The sequence below is a fragment of the Lupinus angustifolius genome, chromosome LG14 (assembly GCF_001865875.1).
Source record: "Lupinus angustifolius cultivar Tanjil chromosome LG14, LupAngTanjil_v1.0, whole genome shotgun sequence".
Classification (NCBI taxonomy): Eukaryota; Viridiplantae; Streptophyta; class Magnoliopsida; order Fabales; family Fabaceae; genus Lupinus; species Lupinus angustifolius.
The window spans coordinates 14,791,351-14,810,248 of NC_032022.1; the positions used below are offsets into that span (position 1 = coordinate 14,791,351).

The 18,898-nt window shown below is 33.9% G+C and overlaps 4 protein-coding genes across 7 annotated transcripts; 2 read left to right on the forward strand and 2 right to left on the reverse strand.

The window, feature by feature from the left end:
* LOC109326647 (E3 ubiquitin-protein ligase At1g63170-like) lies at window positions 1,191–5,776 on the reverse strand. 2 transcript variants are annotated; one of them, XM_019559368.1, is made up of 5 exons: window positions 5,590–5,776; window positions 4,455–5,242; window positions 2,479–2,604; window positions 2,110–2,395; window positions 1,191–1,516 (listed from the first exon to the last, which is right to left on the reverse strand). In XM_019559368.1, exons 2-5 carry the CDS (start codon window positions 5,039–5,041, stop codon window positions 1,322–1,324), a joined length of 1,194 nt encoding a protein of 397 aa, XP_019414913.1. In that variant the 5' UTR covers window positions 5,042–5,242; window positions 5,590–5,776; the 3' UTR covers window positions 1,191–1,321. The 2 variants fall into 2 exon arrangements, with proteins under 2 accessions (XP_019414913.1, XP_019414912.1); XM_019559367.1 differs by having other exon boundaries at window positions 4,455–5,272.
* LOC109326968 (serine/threonine protein phosphatase 2A 57 kDa regulatory subunit B' iota isoform-like) lies at window positions 6,885–9,871 on the forward strand. 2 transcript variants are annotated; one of them, XM_019559921.1, is made up of 2 exons: window positions 6,885–8,456; window positions 8,609–9,239. In XM_019559921.1, exons 1-2 carry the CDS (start codon window positions 7,302–7,304, stop codon window positions 8,717–8,719), a joined length of 1,266 nt encoding a protein of 421 aa, XP_019415466.1. In that variant the 5' UTR covers window positions 6,885–7,301; the 3' UTR covers window positions 8,720–9,239. The 2 variants fall into 2 exon arrangements, with proteins under 2 accessions (XP_019415466.1, XP_019415465.1); XM_019559920.1 differs by lacking the exon at window positions 8,609–9,239 and adding an exon at window positions 9,257–9,871 and having other exon boundaries at window positions 6,895–8,456.
* Window positions 10,908–12,621, forward strand: LOC109326415 (sarcoplasmic reticulum histidine-rich calcium-binding protein-like). Its single transcript, XM_019559098.1, has 5 exons — window positions 10,908–11,161; window positions 11,248–11,307; window positions 11,433–11,526; window positions 11,782–11,844; window positions 12,251–12,621. The coding sequence occupies exons 1-5, from the start codon at window positions 10,908–10,910 to the stop codon at window positions 12,329–12,331; spliced, it is 552 nt and encodes a 183-aa protein (XP_019414643.1). The 3' UTR covers window positions 12,332–12,621.
* Window positions 12,782–18,299, reverse strand: LOC109326807 (cyclin-A2-2-like). Of its 2 annotated transcripts, none has more exons than XM_019559647.1 (13): window positions 18,218–18,299; window positions 16,938–17,299; window positions 16,543–16,819; window positions 15,997–16,136; window positions 15,534–15,626; window positions 14,718–14,851; window positions 14,308–14,383; window positions 14,158–14,234; window positions 14,039–14,072; window positions 13,788–13,937; window positions 13,553–13,687; window positions 13,225–13,339; window positions 12,782–13,108 (listed from the first exon to the last, which is right to left on the reverse strand). In XM_019559647.1, the coding sequence occupies exons 2-12, from the start codon at window positions 17,241–17,243 to the stop codon at window positions 13,277–13,279; spliced, it is 1,485 nt and encodes a 494-aa protein (XP_019415192.1). In that variant the 5' UTR covers window positions 17,244–17,299; window positions 18,218–18,299; the 3' UTR covers window positions 12,782–13,108; window positions 13,225–13,276. The 2 variants fall into 2 exon arrangements, with proteins under 2 accessions (XP_019415192.1, XP_019415193.1); XM_019559648.1 differs by having other exon boundaries at window positions 16,938–17,251; window positions 18,218–18,278.

Genomic DNA, 18,898 nt, shown 5'->3' on the forward strand with positions numbered 1-18,898 from the left:
AATTTTTATCTATAAATATATAGTTATATATAAATATAAAAATTTATATAAATTAATAATTATATTGAAGTAATAACATCTTCATCATCTTTTTTGGACGATAGTAAAACAAAATATTAGAGCAGTGTTCCATTTTTATTTTTATTTTTAAGTAAACCGTCCGATTAACTTCTCGGACTAATTTGGTTTAACCGGGTTTAACACAGTCGGACAGAATTTCTCCGGTTCAAAGCGGTCCAACTCTCATTCGATTATGACTGCAATACAGAGCCGTTTTCAAGTTCAGTCAGCAGTCAGACCGTCCAGTCTGGTTCTCACAACAATGGTTATAGGTGGTTTGGTTGAAAAAACATATTTAAGATAAAATTTTAATTATTAAATATTTTTCTGACCAATCATATCTAATGATACATAACATAATATTGTGGGATAGAAGATGTAGTTTCAAATATGACAAGGAGACAGTTTTGCTGCACAATGTTGCAAACTGTTCCAACATTTTCGTTTGCTCTTTTTATTAACCACACTGATAATGTGGATATTATGGTTCCTAGACTATAATCACACTTTAGGTAGTAGTATGAACCAGTTTGGTAAATAACTAACAATTTCTTCTCCTTGCCTAGTGCATATTGTTAAACAGGTCAAAAATGTAAATAGACCATCTAATTGCAAAATTCTTTACTGAAAAGACACTTATAATAGTTTAGCTTCAAGCTTGGAATTGCAACAATCATGCCAATAAATTTGGAGTTAGATCTTTTCTGTAAAATAATGCTTAAAACTAAACCTGCTTAGTTCTGCAAAATGGCAGACACTAAACAAACTTAACAATAATACTGGAAGTGCGTAAAGCTCTCACCTTGATGAAGATAGATGAAATTGGTGCTATAAACACAAACAAAGAGATTATTTTCAAAATTTGAATCCATGATCTCTAGATTAAAGGTAAATTACTTTATCGTTACACCGAGTCTCACTCCTTTAACTTTTAAAAGGGTTTAAACCAGGTTTAGTGTATACAATTTCTGCAGTGATACTAGGCTGCTCATTAAGTTATCTTTTTACTTTCTCTGTGTTGAAAATAAATTTTATACCTTGAGTTTTTGTGATAATTGATTTTTCAGGTTTGTGATAATTGACCCTACCAATGCTTTTGGTTTAGCCTTTGCTCTTTATAGTAAAAAGTATAAAGGAGAATGTTTTTTCTTTTCATTTTTATATATAAAATACACACAACAACATTAACAATCAAAACCTTACAAAACTTAAGAGTGTGTTGTGTGCATATTTATATAACTAGACTATGGGGAAGCCATTCTCAACCATGTTGTTGGCTCGAACCTTCCCCAGAGACTGATCCTGCAACTTTCTCACCAACCCCACACTTACAGAGAGGGCATAATGCACTTATCTTCAACCACTTGTCTATGCAGTCTTTGTGAAAAAGATGAGAACAAGGCAATTCTCTCAGCTCGTCGTTATTTTCATACTTCACCAGGCAGATGCAGCAAACCTGCACACACAACCAGAGAAAGTACCAACAATCCCACAGTTATAACCAGTTGACAAACTCATCAAACACAAATTGTATTCAGTGATGCAGGATGTTTAAGAGACTAATCCGGAGTAACTCGGAAATTAATAGTCTAATTCAGCAATAAGACAAGGTAGCTAGCAATCTATGCTGCTTAATTTCCAATAATTGCTTGAATTCCAGAATGATAGAAGATAAGAAAGGCAAAACTAATCCAGGACAAGGAGAATGATACAGGTTCGAAAATAAATGAGGCTCACTGTTTTGTTTCAATTTTAGATCATGAAATTGAATAGCAATCCATGAACCAGAAAACCAGCTCTCAATTCAGAATATCAATTGATTACAGAAACTAAGCAGGGGATCGTTGATTATTTTCCGACTTCGCAATTATAAAAAATTGATGATGATAGCACTAACACAAAAAACAAACCCTCATTACCTGAGGGCATGAACATATATGAAAAAAATATTCTAAGATACTATGTTCGGCAGAGTTTTACTGAAGTATCTGAATAAATAAAGAGACCAAACTGAAGTATCTGAATAAATAAAGGGCGGGTTGTCCTTACTGCATCTTCTCCAGAGACCAAACGTTCCTTTTCAGTTCCTGCAGCCACAATTCCACCTTCATCAGCAACCGAGTTGTTTTCATCCCTGCTATTATTTGTCTTCATCTTGAAGCTGTAAGTCGGCAGAGCATTAATGGATTCAGAAGTTGCACCTTGTGTTTGTATCAGATCCTCTCTAACCCCAAGGATGGATATTATACAAGGCAGACAGCAGCAGATTGTTGCACAAAAAATGAAGGGCATAGCATAACCGATACAGCTAAAAGTAAGAAACACTATACACAACCTGCCAAGCAAAAGTGAGCAGATATAATGTGTAGGCTATGGAAAATCATAAGAGTAAATGTCAGAATTGCTGAAAGGCCATACCTATACAAGTTAGGAGCTTCGTTGGCAGATGAATGTCCTCCGAAAATCCATATATTTCCGACAACGAACCATACAGCAAAAAAGCAATTCATGGCCATTTTGATGTATTCCACAAGTAACTTCAATCTGCTCATTAAGTACAGACAAGGATGGATATTAAACATTAAAGTTTATGAATTGTGTGAATAAACAAGGGAATTCAATAAATAGCCATAGCTTTTTCGCTATTCCTTATATATAGGTTCCTAAGTCTTGTCAATTCTCTAAGCTATAATTAATATCATATTGTGCCAAGAATACCCTTAGTTTGTGTAAACCCAAACAAAATACAACTCCCAAATTTCTGAATGTAAAAAAAAAACAGTGATGCAATACAAAACATTGAATGCAGACTGTACATTATTATATTGTTTCCCGTTCAAACTGAGATAAAGATTGTACAGAAGGATCAAAGCACTAATTCGGTAATGCATTATTCACATAGTTTGATTACCTTGAAGGGGATGCACCTCAAGAAAAAGAAATGGATTCACGGAAAGAACATCTTAATAAGTTTATCTATTTGGTCATTCGGTAATGTACAAGAGGTAGAGAAGGAAATAACGAGCAAATATCAGAGCCAGTCCATGCTAAAAGCTAAGTCTTGTGGACTAAAATCTCAATTCTGCATACATCCTGGGCTCTCAAACCTGACTTCAACAATGGCACAAAAGATTATATAAATATTAACCTCGATTGTGAATTTACCAGAGTTTTCATCCTTATAAGTGTTTTCTAGACGAGGATGTAACTTTTTGAGGCACGAGAAATCCAAGCCTAGTCAAGCTTTGGAAGGTTCTAGCTCCATTCTTAAATTGCCTTATTCGAAATTTCAGATCCCAACATTGCTATCTTACTGAATGAGTCAAAATGCAACACTTTTTCACTTGTTGAGAGTGTAAGTTTTTGCTTATTTCCAGTTCATGATAAGGAAGGAAGTGTAACCACAAATTTGAAAAAACTATGGGAAAGAGAATATGGAGCTCAGGAGCGGTTAGCCAAAGAATTTAACTTACAAAATTTATTTTAATTGTTATTCTGTAAATATGCAGAAATGTATACTACAGGATTCGAGAAGGTTGGATGAAATGGTGCAGTATTTCAGGTATCATATATGAAAAAAAAAGTATCACTCAAGCTTAAGGAGAAGTTTTACCGCACGACTATAAGACCTACAATGTTATAGAGATTGAATGTTGGATAGTAAAATGTCAACAAGATAATAAAGTCCATGTAGCAAAAATGAAAATATTGCATTGGATGAGTGGACACGCTAGACAAGATATGATCGTAAATGAATGCAATAGTAGGGGAAGTTGGAGTAGCTCCTATTGTAGAAAAGATAGTAGAATCACATATTAGGTGAGTTTGGACATGTGAGGAGGAGACCGGTAGAAGCCTCATAAGGAGAATATATCAAATGAAAGTTAGTCCAATTCTTAGAGGAAGATGAAAGCCAAGAAAAACCATAGGCGGAACTCTTAAGAAAGATTTAGAGATCAATGTTTTGTCAATGAACGTGATTTATGATAGAGCATTATGGTATCATTCGATCCATATAGTCAACCCCACCTAGTTCGATTAAGTCTTGATTGTTGTTGTATTATGGACAAAAAAAAAATCATGAGTTAAAAGAAATGAGTAGAAGCACAGACTATGAGTTATAAGATATCCTCTTAAAAGAATCAGAAAAAAAACATCATCTAAGCTAAGCTTGTTAGCTACCCATAGAAATTTGAAAAACCTAATGTCTACATTTCTCTCTCCAAGCAATACAAGAAGCTATTGAAAAGGTACATAAAGTCATGTATGCAATGGTTAAACTGTTAATACCATTAAGTATAAATGGTGTGATTCTAACCCAAAAGAAAACAAGAGATACTATAACTTTTTAATTTAGGCATAACTATTTAACAACTAGAATAGCAATTCAATACCTTGCATTCATCAACCATGAAGCTTGATTGCTTCTAGGGGATGCAGCAGCAACCTGAATACCTTCTCCTCCATTCGTTCTGGAAGTAGAACGAAGTGTTCTTCCTGAAGGACCACTAATGCTAGGAGAACTCTGGTGCGATTGAGATGTATCTTGCTGTTGGAGTCGGTTACCATGATAATAGCGCCAATAAAGTAGAGGTAGGGTAGCAGCACATCCAGAAGCATAACCCACAATCCACTCAAACAAAGGGGTACTCGGGTGCTCATGCCTCGACAGGGACAAAACAACAACAGAAGCAACAATCTGGCATATTGTGACGACTAGCTCAATAGATATCCAAAACCCTGAATTCAATGGACTCCTCAAACGCCGACTGCTATCACCTCGTCTCAATAATGAAGAATTCCTCGAACTCGATTCATCTGATAGCTGAGAAACAGGCGCTGTAGCAGCACTATTATTAGGTACATCAAAATTAGCATCCTGGTTGGACGTAGAAGTGGAGGCTTCATAACTCGGTGGTGTAATGTCTACAATATGGTGGTGAGTGGTGGAACACAAGTGCCCTGAGACTGGGCGCGCCATCGAAAAGCGGTGACTTGAACTCGAAGATATTAGTTTCGTTACTGTGAGAGAACATCAACACCCATCCAAATGATGATCACTACCGAGTACCAACACGAAAGAGCCATACACAGATTAAAACACCACCTTTCCAAACAATTCAAAGTTGAACACCACACCTATTTTCAGCTTCAATTATCACTGTTCTGTTAAGAACCAATCCTATCAGATACTCCCTCCACTCTAATTTATCTGTCCCATTATAATAATAAAAACATAAACATTAATAAATGCAATAAATGTGCTGAATTATATTAAATTTATCGTGCTTTCCCCTTCATTTCTCTATAATTCTTACCACTACAGATCTCTATTGAAAAACAGTAATTAACAGTATCGAAAAATTGTTGAATAATACCATAATATAGGATACAAAAATATGAAATTGCACCGACATGATAATGATAAGAAAAACATAATAATAAAAATAAGAAAGCATGTGAAATGATTGATTGAATAATAAAATGAAATGATAGAGAAATGAAAAGGGAAAAAGGGGGGATCTATACCAGAGTGAGAGTGAGGTGAATGAAATTGGGGAAGGAAGAGGAAAATTAGGTTAGAAGGGTTGATTGATGTTAAAACGACGGCGTAAAGAGAGAATCGGAAAGAGGCAAAGGCATCACAGCCTTTCTCCTTCTTCCAATTGCTTGCCTCACAATTCACATTTCATCATTCACTATTCTCTTATTCTACTCTTTCTTCCCTATTTTTCTCTCTTCCTTTTTTTTTTGTTTCTTTATTACCCTATTTTGTGGTTGAATCTTCCCGATCGAGAATTCGATTCCCAAAAGTCACACTTATTGGGAGGGCATTCAGGAACCCAAAAAATATTAGTTTTTGATAAGTAAAAAAGTGAATAGATACATACCTAAGAAAAATGCATTCATTTGTGAATGATTGACCAAAATGCATTGATCGTTTTTTTTGTTTTCTAGTTAATGTATAAAACCTTATTGAATCTTATATAAATTAAAATATTAAAGATTTAATTTCAGAATTAGTCATCAACCTAAAGATTTAGTTCTCGTGAAATAATACACTTGCATACCAAGAAATAAATGATATATGTTTTATATGTTTAGAGTTTTTCTCAATTTTATTAATTAAGTCACTACGAGAGTTTGCTACTCTTCATGTTATTGACTACCCCTTATTAAAAATAAAATAATTATTAATTTTTTTTACTTAAAATCATTTTTTAATTAGTTAAATATCATAGTTTTTGTTATCCTTGAAGATAAAAGCTTTTTACATGAACTTATATTAATTTTATTTGAAAGTAAGAGATAGTTATTAAATGATAAATAAAATATTTGACTATGTAAAATTTCTTATACTCTTATTACATAGATATATACATTAAAAGTGTAAAAGTTTTATACATCATTACTATATCATTTAACATTCATATTTCATCATCCTTACCTCTTCTAAAAAGTATATAAATGAATTATTTATAGTATATTGACTGTATATAAATATTTCTCATCACAATGTAGATAGTCACAAATATTATTCCTTGGATTTAATATGTATATGATAATGTAAGTGTTTTTTATACCGTCAGCAAACTACTCACAAAAATAAATGATATACTGACAGTATAAAAAACTTTACATTCTCGTTAATTCTTAAACTCTTATTATTTATTTTTTGTGGAGATATAAATATGGTGTCACATGAGCTCAAAAGTACAAAGAGCTTTTGGTTTTGTTTGTTTGTGTTTTTCATTTCATGGAGATGTGAATCTCATTATTCAATAACAAGAACAAAAAACAGCTCACAGGGTTTGTTTCTCCAAATTCATACCTCAAAACTTTGTCTTCAATTACACTAAATTCTTAATTATTATGATTATAATCTAATAATGCATTTACATTTCTTCTTCACCATTCCTTTCTTATTTTGCCTCTTACCTATAACCTTCAAGATTTGATTTTTCACCAATGCATGCTTCAAAATCGGAAATTTCACTCCACCCATTTAAATTCTCCATCTCAATTTCATGCAGCGTCTCTCACATTGCTCATAAATCTTCGATTCCTTGCAGAACCAAGATCTAGGGTTTCTCACCCTGTTCCTCCCACATTCTCCTCATTTCATGGTACATGTTGAAGAAACCAACGGTTTCGTGTTACGTTGATTCTTCCCTTCATGGGTTCTTTCTAGAGCTTCAAAATTTATCAATTTCAATTACTGGGTCATTATCACAATCATCATGCTCAAGCAATTTCTCAGTAAACTTCCTCGAAAGGCATCAAATCTTGACTCGGATGAGTCAAACCGGGTCGACTCGTTGCGCTCGGACTCTTCTGCCGTGAAAAATCACCGGTTACACGGCGGTAATAATAACAACAACACCGTGAAACGGACATCCTCGTCTGCGGTTTTTCCGGCGAGCACGGTGTCTGGGATCGAACCGTTGGTGCCGTTTAAGGATGTCCCAAATGGTGAGAGAACGAACCTGCTTGTGAGCAAGTTGAGCCTTTGTTGTGTGACCTTCGATTTCACTGACCCAAGTAAAAGCATATTTGAGAAAGATGTAAAGAAGAGAACTTTGGTTGAACTGGTTGATTTTGTGGCCAATGGGAATACTAGGTTTAGTGAACCTGCTATCCTTGCTATGTGTAGAATGTGTGCTATTAATCTCTTTCGAGTTTTCTCGCCAAATTATCGGTTGAATCGCGGTGGTGGTAGTGGTGGTGGTGAGAATGATGATGAACCAACTTTTGATCCTGCTTGGCCGCATTTGCAGCTTGTGTATGAATTGTTTCTTAAATTTATTAGCTCTTCTTGTCTCGATGCCAAGGTGGCAAAGAAGTACATTGATCATTGGTTTATTTCGAGGTTACTTGATTTGTTCGATTCGGAGGATCCTAGGGAAAGGGACTGTTTGAAGACCATTCTGCATCGGGTTTATGAGACGTTCATGGTGCATAGACCCTTTATTCGGAAATCTATCAACAATGTATTTTTTAGGTTTGTGTTTGAGACTGAGAAACACAATGGGGTTGCAGAGTTGTTGGAGATTTTCGGGAGCATAATCAGTGGTTTTGCTTTGCCCTTAAAAGATGAACACAAAATGTTCTTGTGGAGGGTTTTGATCCCCTTGCACAAGCCGAAATCTATGGCGGTCTACTCCCACCAATTGTCGTACTGTGTTACACAGTTTATTGAGAAGGAGCCTAAGTTGGCTAGCACTGTGATAAGGGGTATGTTGAAATATTGGCCAATAACTAATAGTCAGAAAGAGGTCATGTTCCTGGGTGAACTTGAAGAAATTTTGGATGCAATTAACATGGTTGAGTTCCAGAACGTCATGGTCCCGTTGTTTTGGCGGATTGGATACTGCATTAACAGCTTACACTTTCAGGTACAGTTGTTAACTTGTTATGTTATACCGAATCCATTCAGTGAGTCCTCATTATTTGCATGGCCATAGCCCTTTTTATGTTATTTTTCGTGTAGGAATTAAGTCCGTACTCTATAGCTTGTATGTTGCTCTATATTTGCTTTTTATTGTAGGTTTGTAGCAATACATTATTCAGCAAAGGTCCCCTTATAGTCTCTATGATGTGGAGGAATTCAATCATCTATGGGACTCATTCATCTGTATCAGTTTCTTCGGGTTGGTAAGAGCAGTCCATCCACATCGGGGGGCACTAAAGTGAAGGCATTGCCTCTTAAGTCTTAACTTCCTGTCTTTTAGGAGTGGCCTCTCCTCGACGTCAACTGGTATAGGAGCTTGGGTCGTCTATTCCAATGTAGATGGATGCTCTTTCCAGCCCAATGAGATTGATGGAGGAGCGTGAATCCTGTACTGGACGGTTGTGAGACAGAACTCCGATTTAAGTGGAGGCTTTCCTCTGCATCATTGAGACTAATATTGCTTTTCTTCAAGTTCAAAGTCAAAGGATGTTGCAACTTTTGTTGGGAGATTTATCTGTTTAGGTGTTTTATTCAATTGCACTAATTTTGGGTCACAGGTCCTGATACCATGTGAAAGTACTTTATCCACTCTTTCTTGCTTCTTTAGAGCTCTCGGTATTTTCCTGAAGTGTATTTCCAAAATCCTTGAACCCACAGCTTTGTTATTCGAACTAATGATTTTTTTGATTGATGCAATTTTTCTCTATCTTTATTCATTTGAGAATCCGTTGTTGATTATTTCAGGTAGCTGAGAGAGCCCTTTTCTTATGGAACAATGACCACATTGTTAATTTGATTGCTCGCAATCGTCAGGTGATCCTGCCGATCATATTTCCAGCTTTAGATAGGAATTCTCAAAGCCACTGGAATCAAGCAGTGCTCAACTTAACTCATAATATAAGAAAGATGTTCATGGAGATGGACGAGAAGTTATACCTGTCATGTCATTCTCACTTTAAGGAAGAAGAAGCAATGTCAAGCACGGCAAATGAGAAGCAAAAGGAAGCATGGAAACAACTAGAGCGAGTAGCCAGTCTCCGGCCTGTAATCGGAAATACAGCAGTTTTAGTGTCTCCAATTTGATAGCCTATTATGCATGAATGTATACTACATCCCTAGTCTTTATATCTATCCTCCTGTTATAGTAGAAAACCTCAAGAAATGTGGTAATGGTTGTTATTGGCAGTGACATTTTTTCGGGTCCTGTAAGGTTTTGATGGCTCTGGTAGCTCCAGATGTTGTAACTTGTAACATGGTTTTGATTGCCAATGCATAGGAACAACTCTCATTCTGATAAGTGATGAGAAAGACCATGCAGTGAATCTAATGATTATTTGTATAAGCACATTTCCAAATTCTTCTGTGTTATGACTTAGTAGGTTTATTTCCTGCAAAACTAGTTCAAAGTTTATGGTTATGTTGTTAGTTAACAAAGTGGTTAATTATTTTATGAGGACTACCAAAAAATTATTAAATGATTTAAAAAGCATAAGATTATATTAGATTGGAGGTACAAATTGTAATTTGGTAAAGAAGAAATAAATCACAGGAGAAAAATGATAAATCAGATATTGATAGGAGAATAAAGTATCTTATCGTACTAGAAAATAATTTATTTCATCCAACTAGTAAAAGTATGACGCATGTATTGTTTTGTTTAGTTTTAGAAATATTTTTTAGAAAATGATTAAATAGGACATGTCATGATTTTACTAGCTAAATGAGACAACTTATTTCCTTATATCATGAAATTTCGCTAATATCAAAATATATTCTTAGGGTTAAAGGGATCAGAATCCTATTGTAGAGAATACCATTCTCAGACATGTTAAGGAAAAAAATCTTGGGTTAGTATTTAAGATTCATGAGAATATTAGTAATTTCTTGAAGTAATGTGAACATTTTTTTGGTTTGTGAGGTGCTTTAATATGCAATATAATCATTATCAAAATGTTTCAGTATATAAAAGCGTTATTTAAGTATTAAATTTTGAATAGGGTTGATAAAATAGACACAAACGTTATTATTCTCTTTCACAAATCCTATATTATTTCTTTTTCACAACCCAAATTGCTATTTGTCTCATCCTTTTTTAAAGCATTTCTTCCCGAGTTAAGAACTTAGGTGTTGTTGATATTATTATTTTATTGCGATTGATTGAAAAATAAATTTAAGTTAAAAGTTTAATAATTAAGTATTTTTATGACAAATCATAACAAGTGGTACATGTAGTTACACATTTTGTCGGACAGAAGATGAGTTGCGGTATTTGTTACCCACTAATCATATATAAACAGTTAAACTTAACCAACTCTCAAAATTTGAGAGTGACAGTTACAAAATAGAAAGTGGTATTGAGTTGAGTTTCTTGCATCACAAGAAAGAGTGAATAGAAATGGCGAGAGTGAAGGGAAAGTGCCCGGGACGCAAAGAACCCTTATCTTCATCTTCATCTTCCTCTAGTGATGATAGTGATTCCTCTCGGGAGCATTCAAGGAAGAGACAGAAGGTAAAAGATAGCAATAAGGATCAAGGTGAAGAAGGTCCTTCTAATGTTTATAGTGTTCAAGATGAAGATGAAGATGAAGATGAAGATCCTTCTTTTGTTTTGAGTGATGAAGAATCTGAAATCATTGCTGAAAACCAAAAGTAGTAAAATTGCTTTATGTTTCTTTCCATTAATCTCTCACTTTTCTTCTAATTCATTTTCATTTTTCTATCATATATATATGAAGACGCAAAATGGAGAAGCTAAGACTACAAGATCTAGCTCCCATTCTCTCCATAGAGCACTCGTAAGTCGTAGATTCTTTCATTCGAAATTTTAGGGACTATTTTGAGTTTTTTCGATTTTTGAGGAACCAAACTTGTAAGGTCGAAAAAGAAAATGTTTATATGATCCTTATTTTGTTTCCCTTAGTGAGAGCAAATTATTCAACGAAAAAGCACAAGAGATCAAACAAGCTTTGGAGGAGGCTGTTCCTGGAATCACTATCACAGTAAACATTAAAAAGGTATCATGTGATATATTCTAAATTTGTATGTGATTCATTGTTACTTGTTACAAAGGCTACAATAACCTGAAATAATGATTGAAGGATACTGCATTTTGCATTTTGCATTTTTGAAATAATAACCTTTTGAAGTATTTTTCAAGTTTTGATTAAGATAACTTAAAAAGTTAGTATAATTCTCTGTATATATACAGTTTAGGTTTCTTATGAAATATGTTATTTGATTAGTGTACCCTCTCTTTTTTACATTAACAGCTAACGAAAACAGGTAGCTTTGTGATAATGGCAGAAGGAGGCCTTAAGGTGTTCAAGCTCATGGTAAGTCCCAATTGGAAGTTTTGGTGTTAATTTATTAATCATCAAACAACGGTGTTGTAAAAATCGGTTTGTGCCAGCCGGTTCAACCAGTGAACCGGTCCCAATACCGGTACGGTACAATAACTATACCGACCGGTTTTTAATTGAACCATACCGGTCATACCAACCGATTTTTATATTATTCTGTTTTAAACTTATGGATTTGTTTTAACTATTGACCTCCCTCATCAGTTTTAAGCATATTATTCTGTTTAAAAGATATCCTTGTTTTTACCATACACAAACTACAATTTGTTTCTAACTTTTCCTCAGAATTGATGCATATTTCGTTTCTGACTTAGTCTCATGCACTCAGCATCTTGTAATTTTCTGATACCATTGTTAAGTCTCCCATGTTTTCTTTCAGGGAATGAGGCGTCCATTTAAAAAATTGAAGGAACTAGACGTGGCCAAGACCGTCTCAGATATTGCTGCCAAGATCAAATAACAAGATATCAAACGAGCATTATTAGATTTTAGGCATGACTTTAAACTGTTCTGGTGGTTGAAATTCTACAACTGCACCTGTTGATAATTTCTTTGTTAGTTTGTCTTACCTGCTGTTACTTAGAGATAATAATGCATGAGATTTGAGACTCATTTTTGGAATTGTTCACTGTCTAGCATGAGAACATAAGTATTTGGTTTGTTTGACTGAAGTACTGAACTGAGTTCATGCTTCAGAGACATATATCCAGATCAAACTCAAAGATATATTTTAGCAGATTGTAGTGCTTTTTTCTCCTCAGTGTTTTCTGTTTCTCCTCAGTATTTTAGTAAATATATCTACGGGTGATAAGTGGATTGATATAATACATTTAAGCACATGTTCACAAAAGTTAAAGTGGATGTTTTAAGCACCTTCATGCCAAGGAATTCAATCAACTATGATAGAGAATTCATAAAACCTGAACACAAGATTTTGTCATTCAAATTGAACCATATGAAGTTTACAGAGTGCCCTTTTATGAGTCATTATTCATTTCTGCAATCTGGTAAAATTGCACCATTTAAAAGACTAAAAAGAAATAAAAGCAAAATGTATGTACTTTTTGGCATATTTTATTGAATAAGAATGTTTCCATGCAACAGTAATCTTGGAACAGGTACATGTTTGTTGCATGATGACAACCTTAATATGCAGTCAGTCTGCTTGAAGTCAGTTAGCATTTCAACTAACCGTTGAAATGTATTATGATGTAACAATTTCACATTACAAGGAGACCTGAAAGCACCAGAATTTGATAATCATTACATGTTACAACGACGAAACAGACAGCAAGTGGAAATTAATAACAAAAAATAAACGATAGAATATGTCAAGATGGATGAGAATATCACCTTCACTGAACCCGAAATTAAAGTTGTCATGTAGTCTTTAGAGATGCATAATTTACAGTTGAACCTCGAAGAGGGACTGCAACGGTTTTGGTGTCAATTGTGCCACACAATTGAACTGTAACAGGAATCAAAATTCACTGTTATGTAATAATCTCATATAACTATTTTCTAGTAAGCTAAGTACAACCATATTATTTTACTGCATCACATACATTAATCAAATGGATGATAGATTAAAGGAATCTGAATAAAAACTCCTTCAACAACCCATTTTCTAAGAATTAATTGCAAATGTTCTAAATTAGACGTCGGTGTGTATAATTCTAACCTTCTGTTGTTTGTATTTCTCTCGTATCGCATTCAGGGGGCAGCCTTTGGTACTACGTTGCAAATCTTCGAGAGCAAGAACAACAGGTTTAAGCTCTGAGACTTTGTAGTTTGTGTAGTGCTCAAGAGTTGGATTCTACAAATAAATGCACAAGTGAATCTTTAGGTTTATTTATTTACTTTCGGACACAGACGAATTATAAATTTGCAATAAGATAATCAAAGTAAGTTCACACCCATGGATGTTCTGACTGGTTGAGGGTCCATCTGGCAAGGAATACAGCAGATGCAGCTACAAGGGAAGGTAGAAACTTCAAGAAGCTGTAATCAACAAGAGTAAGCTCTGCAAAATAATTTGCCATGAATTCCAGTTCAACGCGCGGAACCTGTATAATAAGGAAAATTGACAACCAAAAACATTTCCTATCAGCATAATAGAAACGCCTTCTGAAATTAAACTGTGGATACTGAATAATAATTTTAGTACATCGTAAGAAGATTGCGCTGCTTGGATGAATCTCCTGAAAGCCAAAAAAAATTGTCATGGCTAAATGAAGTTTTAACAAAGTGACATTTTTCAACAAAACATGGAAATGTAGTACATACCTGAGAAATGTTTTAGTTGTGGGAACAGATAATTTAAAGTTCAAAAGGTTTAGAACCTCAGTTTCCATTTTCAATACCTGTCAAATGCCACTTATTAGGTGCTTAATACATCTTTCATCATGTATTATCCAGGTGAACCAAATACTATACCTCTTCTCTTGTGTATGTATTATCTGTGATGATGCAAAACTCTTCCACTCTAGGAGCACAAATCTCTTCATATTTTCTTAAAGCCATGAAGGAAAAGAAGAGCATTTTAGAATTTCCGAATATGCACATTATAACTTTGTAGTATCACCAAATGCATTCAATATCAAGAATTCAGTGATTTTAAGGTATAACTTTATAACAGAATTATAAAAAAAATGTGTGCAGATAAAGTTTCATTATTTCACTAAAATTAATTGTAATCAACTATACAAGACTTGGGATGAAAAAGTTATTGTCAATATCAGCTTTATCATTTTAAAATCCTTATAGTACAGTAGAGTTCAAAGAGAAGCTTCAAGCCTGAGGAACTTGCATCTTAAATAAGGAGCATTGAAAAGAATGGAACTTACGATGCAATCAGCATGCAAGTAACACCAAGCAACTGGAGCCTTTGTTTATGAATCAAACTAGTAGAGAGATAGCGATCAATGAGATTCACAGTCAGGTAAAGAGTGTCCGGAACCAACTTGTATTCTTCAGTAACCTGAAATAGGTTATAAAAAACATTACGAAAACCTACGACCAAAGCTTTAATAGCCCAACATCAATACACAGTTTGAGTTTGTGTATTTCAAATGTGCCTATAATAGGAACATCATAATGATTTCTAGATATCCAGCTCCTTGCGAGTATCCTATCATTCAACTACGTTTGAATTGAAAGTTAATTGAGAATACAGTAATAAGATTATAAGTGACAAGATTCAAAAGGGTAAGAATTAATGATCTTTAACTCTTCAATGAAATAGAGAAAATAATTTATGAGGAAGAATAGGCAACTATATATTAGAATATGATCTGCTTGTCCCACTTGGTGAATACCATGAAATACAAATAATCATTTTGTGAGATTAGCTCATATAATTTGTTTTTTTTTTCTTTTCGAGTAAATAATTTCATTTTATTGTCTGGCCATTATTGAAAATCTTAACTCTAATGGTTGTGACTATATGTTGGGAAATAAGTCCAACATTGTTTGCCTCATTCTCCTAGGTATGGTTTAAATACCTGAAAATTTATTACCATCTCGAAAAATCCCCTTCGTTCGGGTACTTAAAATTGAACTGCATTACATAGTACACTCAGAGATTTACAATAACATGAAAAAGGAAAAGCCAGAGTCCTAAAGTATTGAAATGAACATAATGCATGAGCCATGAGACTAACCTCCACAAGCCAGTCAATCAGAATTGCCCGCATGCTTGGACTGATGTCTTTCTGCAACTTCTCCATGTAATTGGTTAACGGTTTCCTTTCAACCTAGACAGATTTCACCAAAGCTTATTTTTTAAGTAAATAAATGTATTATCCTTCTGTTTTCATAGCTCTAATACAGTATTATTCTTTTATAGTTCTTTATGCAGAAACATTAATAGTATAATGTTACTGAATAAAGTATGTTCTTTGCCATCCAAGAACACTTGCTTACAGTGGATGTTATACTCTGATAGAACCTTGTTATAGTGTTATAATAATGCAGTCAGACTGTGACAATAGTAGAAAAGCAGAAGCCGACGGCGTTTAAATAATAACATTGTTTAACAGAAGCTACGGGAATAGGCACTAGTCACATATACAAACAGTATATTAGCAATAATCAGGAAAAGAATCATATTACTACATCACAAACCTCTGTGACACGAGTTTTCTTGTATATATCAGGGGCGTAAGAACTCCAAACTAGAGGATCCTTTAACTTCAATTCCAAATCAATGTCCACAATGGCCAAGCAATCTGAGGCTGCTAGTTTCTCACAAATCATATCTATCTCTGCACAATCCAATTAATAAGCAGTAGTTACAGGATCATGATTTCTAACAAGTTATCTTTCTAGTGGATATATGTGGCTCACTTCTTGTATCTATTTTTATGATGTAGCAAAAGGGCAATCAAATAGAATTGAAACTCCGTGAACTTGAAAGTTCCTTGTATATTGATAATAGTACGTTCAATTCTCTAACCAGTAATAATCATTTAAAATACAGTTCAGTAAATAGTCATACAAAAGTATAAACAAGCAATTTTGGTAAAGCAACATAGGCCATCAAGTAGCATTTAGTGCATTGTATGCTCAAACAGAGAGGTGCATAAATACATTTGTAGTAAATTAGTATGACTTAATTTATGCCTAAAGTCTATTGCATACTAGTGGTGACATATGAGATTATTGAGAAACCTTTATTTGGAGAGCTCATGAGTTCATCAGATTTCACAGAGCCTTGCATTGAAAGTGTGTTGTCTGCTATAACACCTTCTCTTATGCAATTGGACATGCAATGTTCTGCTGGCTCTTTATCGTCGAAAGTTATTGCAGTGATGTTGTCATGTGATTCTACCACCCTTTTTGAGGATAATTCTTCAGTTAACTTTGCTCTCACATCGTCTTGTGATGACGAATTTTCGTTGGAGACACCTGAAGCTAGCTTTGTGATGTCCTTCTTATGAACTCTTGCCTGCATAGTTGATAGTCAATCAGAATAACACTAAAACATTATTTAGATATATGTAGATCATTTGCAGCTTTGAGTATATCTCGTAAACTTATACAAAGTTAGAGAATTTCATTGATACCTGAAGCTTTGATGTGTTAAAACACTTATCATATGATTTTTCACCGATGTTAGTTACATCCGAAAGCATTGTCCTCCGCTTGTGCTGAAGACCAGCAGGGGCAACATTACAAGTGTTGATATCATCAGAAGCTACCCTTTTGGAATTAGCTCGGAGCTTGTTTTTCTGATCATTTTTCAAGGATTGACTTGGGTAGGGAGGTATCCCTTCTCCAAATGGTTTCGATCCCAAGATCTTAGCCCTTGCTCTAGTGACCCTGAGTGGAAACTCATCATCTTTGGCACTAATTATATTTTCTTTGTTCATTTGTATGCCTTGAAGAATAGCAATAAAAACGATTCAGATGAAAATGTTGATCATACCTATTTTCAACAATCCAATTACCATAAAAAACGGTTAGGAAGCAAAAATTCAGATACAGGACACAAATACATGAGAAATTCATTGAAAAGTATAGAAGTATCCGATACGGAAATCATTTAGAAGTATTCGTTGCAGTAGGGCAAAGGCAACGAAAGGAAATGGTTCAAATTGTTGACCACGTCACCTTATGCGGCAGCAATATTATGGTTGCAGTGACCACCACAAACACGTCACTCAGAATTATGTAGTGGCTCCGAATCACAGTGACACAATAGCATTGGATTCAAATTCAGTTTTTCAATCACAAACAAAATTCAACGGCGATCACAACCACAAATTAAAACTTTTTGCTATGAAGATATTAGTGGCAAAAGGTATTGAACTCCAATTCATGGATTTTGAAACTGACAATGTTATTGAGTAGCTAAATACATAAACGTATATAACAACATGTTCAGAAACTCCCATAGTAATCATAACCTCAATCATAATAATAAAGAATAAAATAATTTCAAAAACACCTCAACATGAATACTAGAATAAATGATCAAAATTCAATTTTTATAATCATGGTATTAATTTTTTCACTTCTACAATTCAAACACATTCAAAATTCCCATGAACATGAACCTGAACCTATCAGTTTCATCTTCTTCTGTAGCATTCATTCAGTGCAAAAATGAAAAACCCAAGTCCTTAAAATTCCAACCCTCTCTACCCAAATGAAAAAAGAAGCGAAATTTATCAAAAGACCAACCAATGCAGTTGAATCACAGATCTATCAAACACCACAAAAACAAAAAAAACAAAAAAATGAAACCTCAGAATCACGCTATAACAGCACAGAAAAGCAGAAAAAGAAGAAGAAGAAAGAGAGAAAGTAAGATTTTGAAGGTGATGTAATGAAATGAAAGAACCTTTGAGTGATGTTTGAAAAGAGGGTCAGTGTCTGAGAGTGAAGTGTTCTGAGAAGATATATGTAAGGGAACGTGCCTGAGCGGGACACATACACTTCAAATCTTTCAAAACCTATCAAAACATTTTTACAAATATTTTTTTTTTTACGAGACGATGATCTAGCCGATACGTTATCCATATATTGTATTAGGAAAAATGTCAAAATCGATTCTCGAAAGTAATACATATTAGAATGAGTAGTCACATATTCTGAAAAATATTGATTTATTACTTTGTAAATATCATTGTTTATGCTAAAAAATATTCATTTTTATTATATTTATTATAATAATATTTTAACAAACTTTACTTGTAATGAATAAATGATCTATCATTCATTTTTTATTTTCAAATTATTTATTCAATTAATTGAATAAAATGCTAAAAAAGATTCTCTTATCTCATTTGTAAGAATAATATTTCGTAATCTTTTAAGAATGAATATATAATGATATGTGATGAATGATCTCTATAAAAGAATATTGTGATAAATAAATAGTCAATAGAAAGGGATTTCTCGTAATGTTAAATCTTTTAAAAAAAAAATAAACACATAGAAAACACATTTTTGTTTTGTATCATAGAAATTTACTTCATTCTAGCATGTGAATAATATATGACATAGCAACGGTGGATAATAT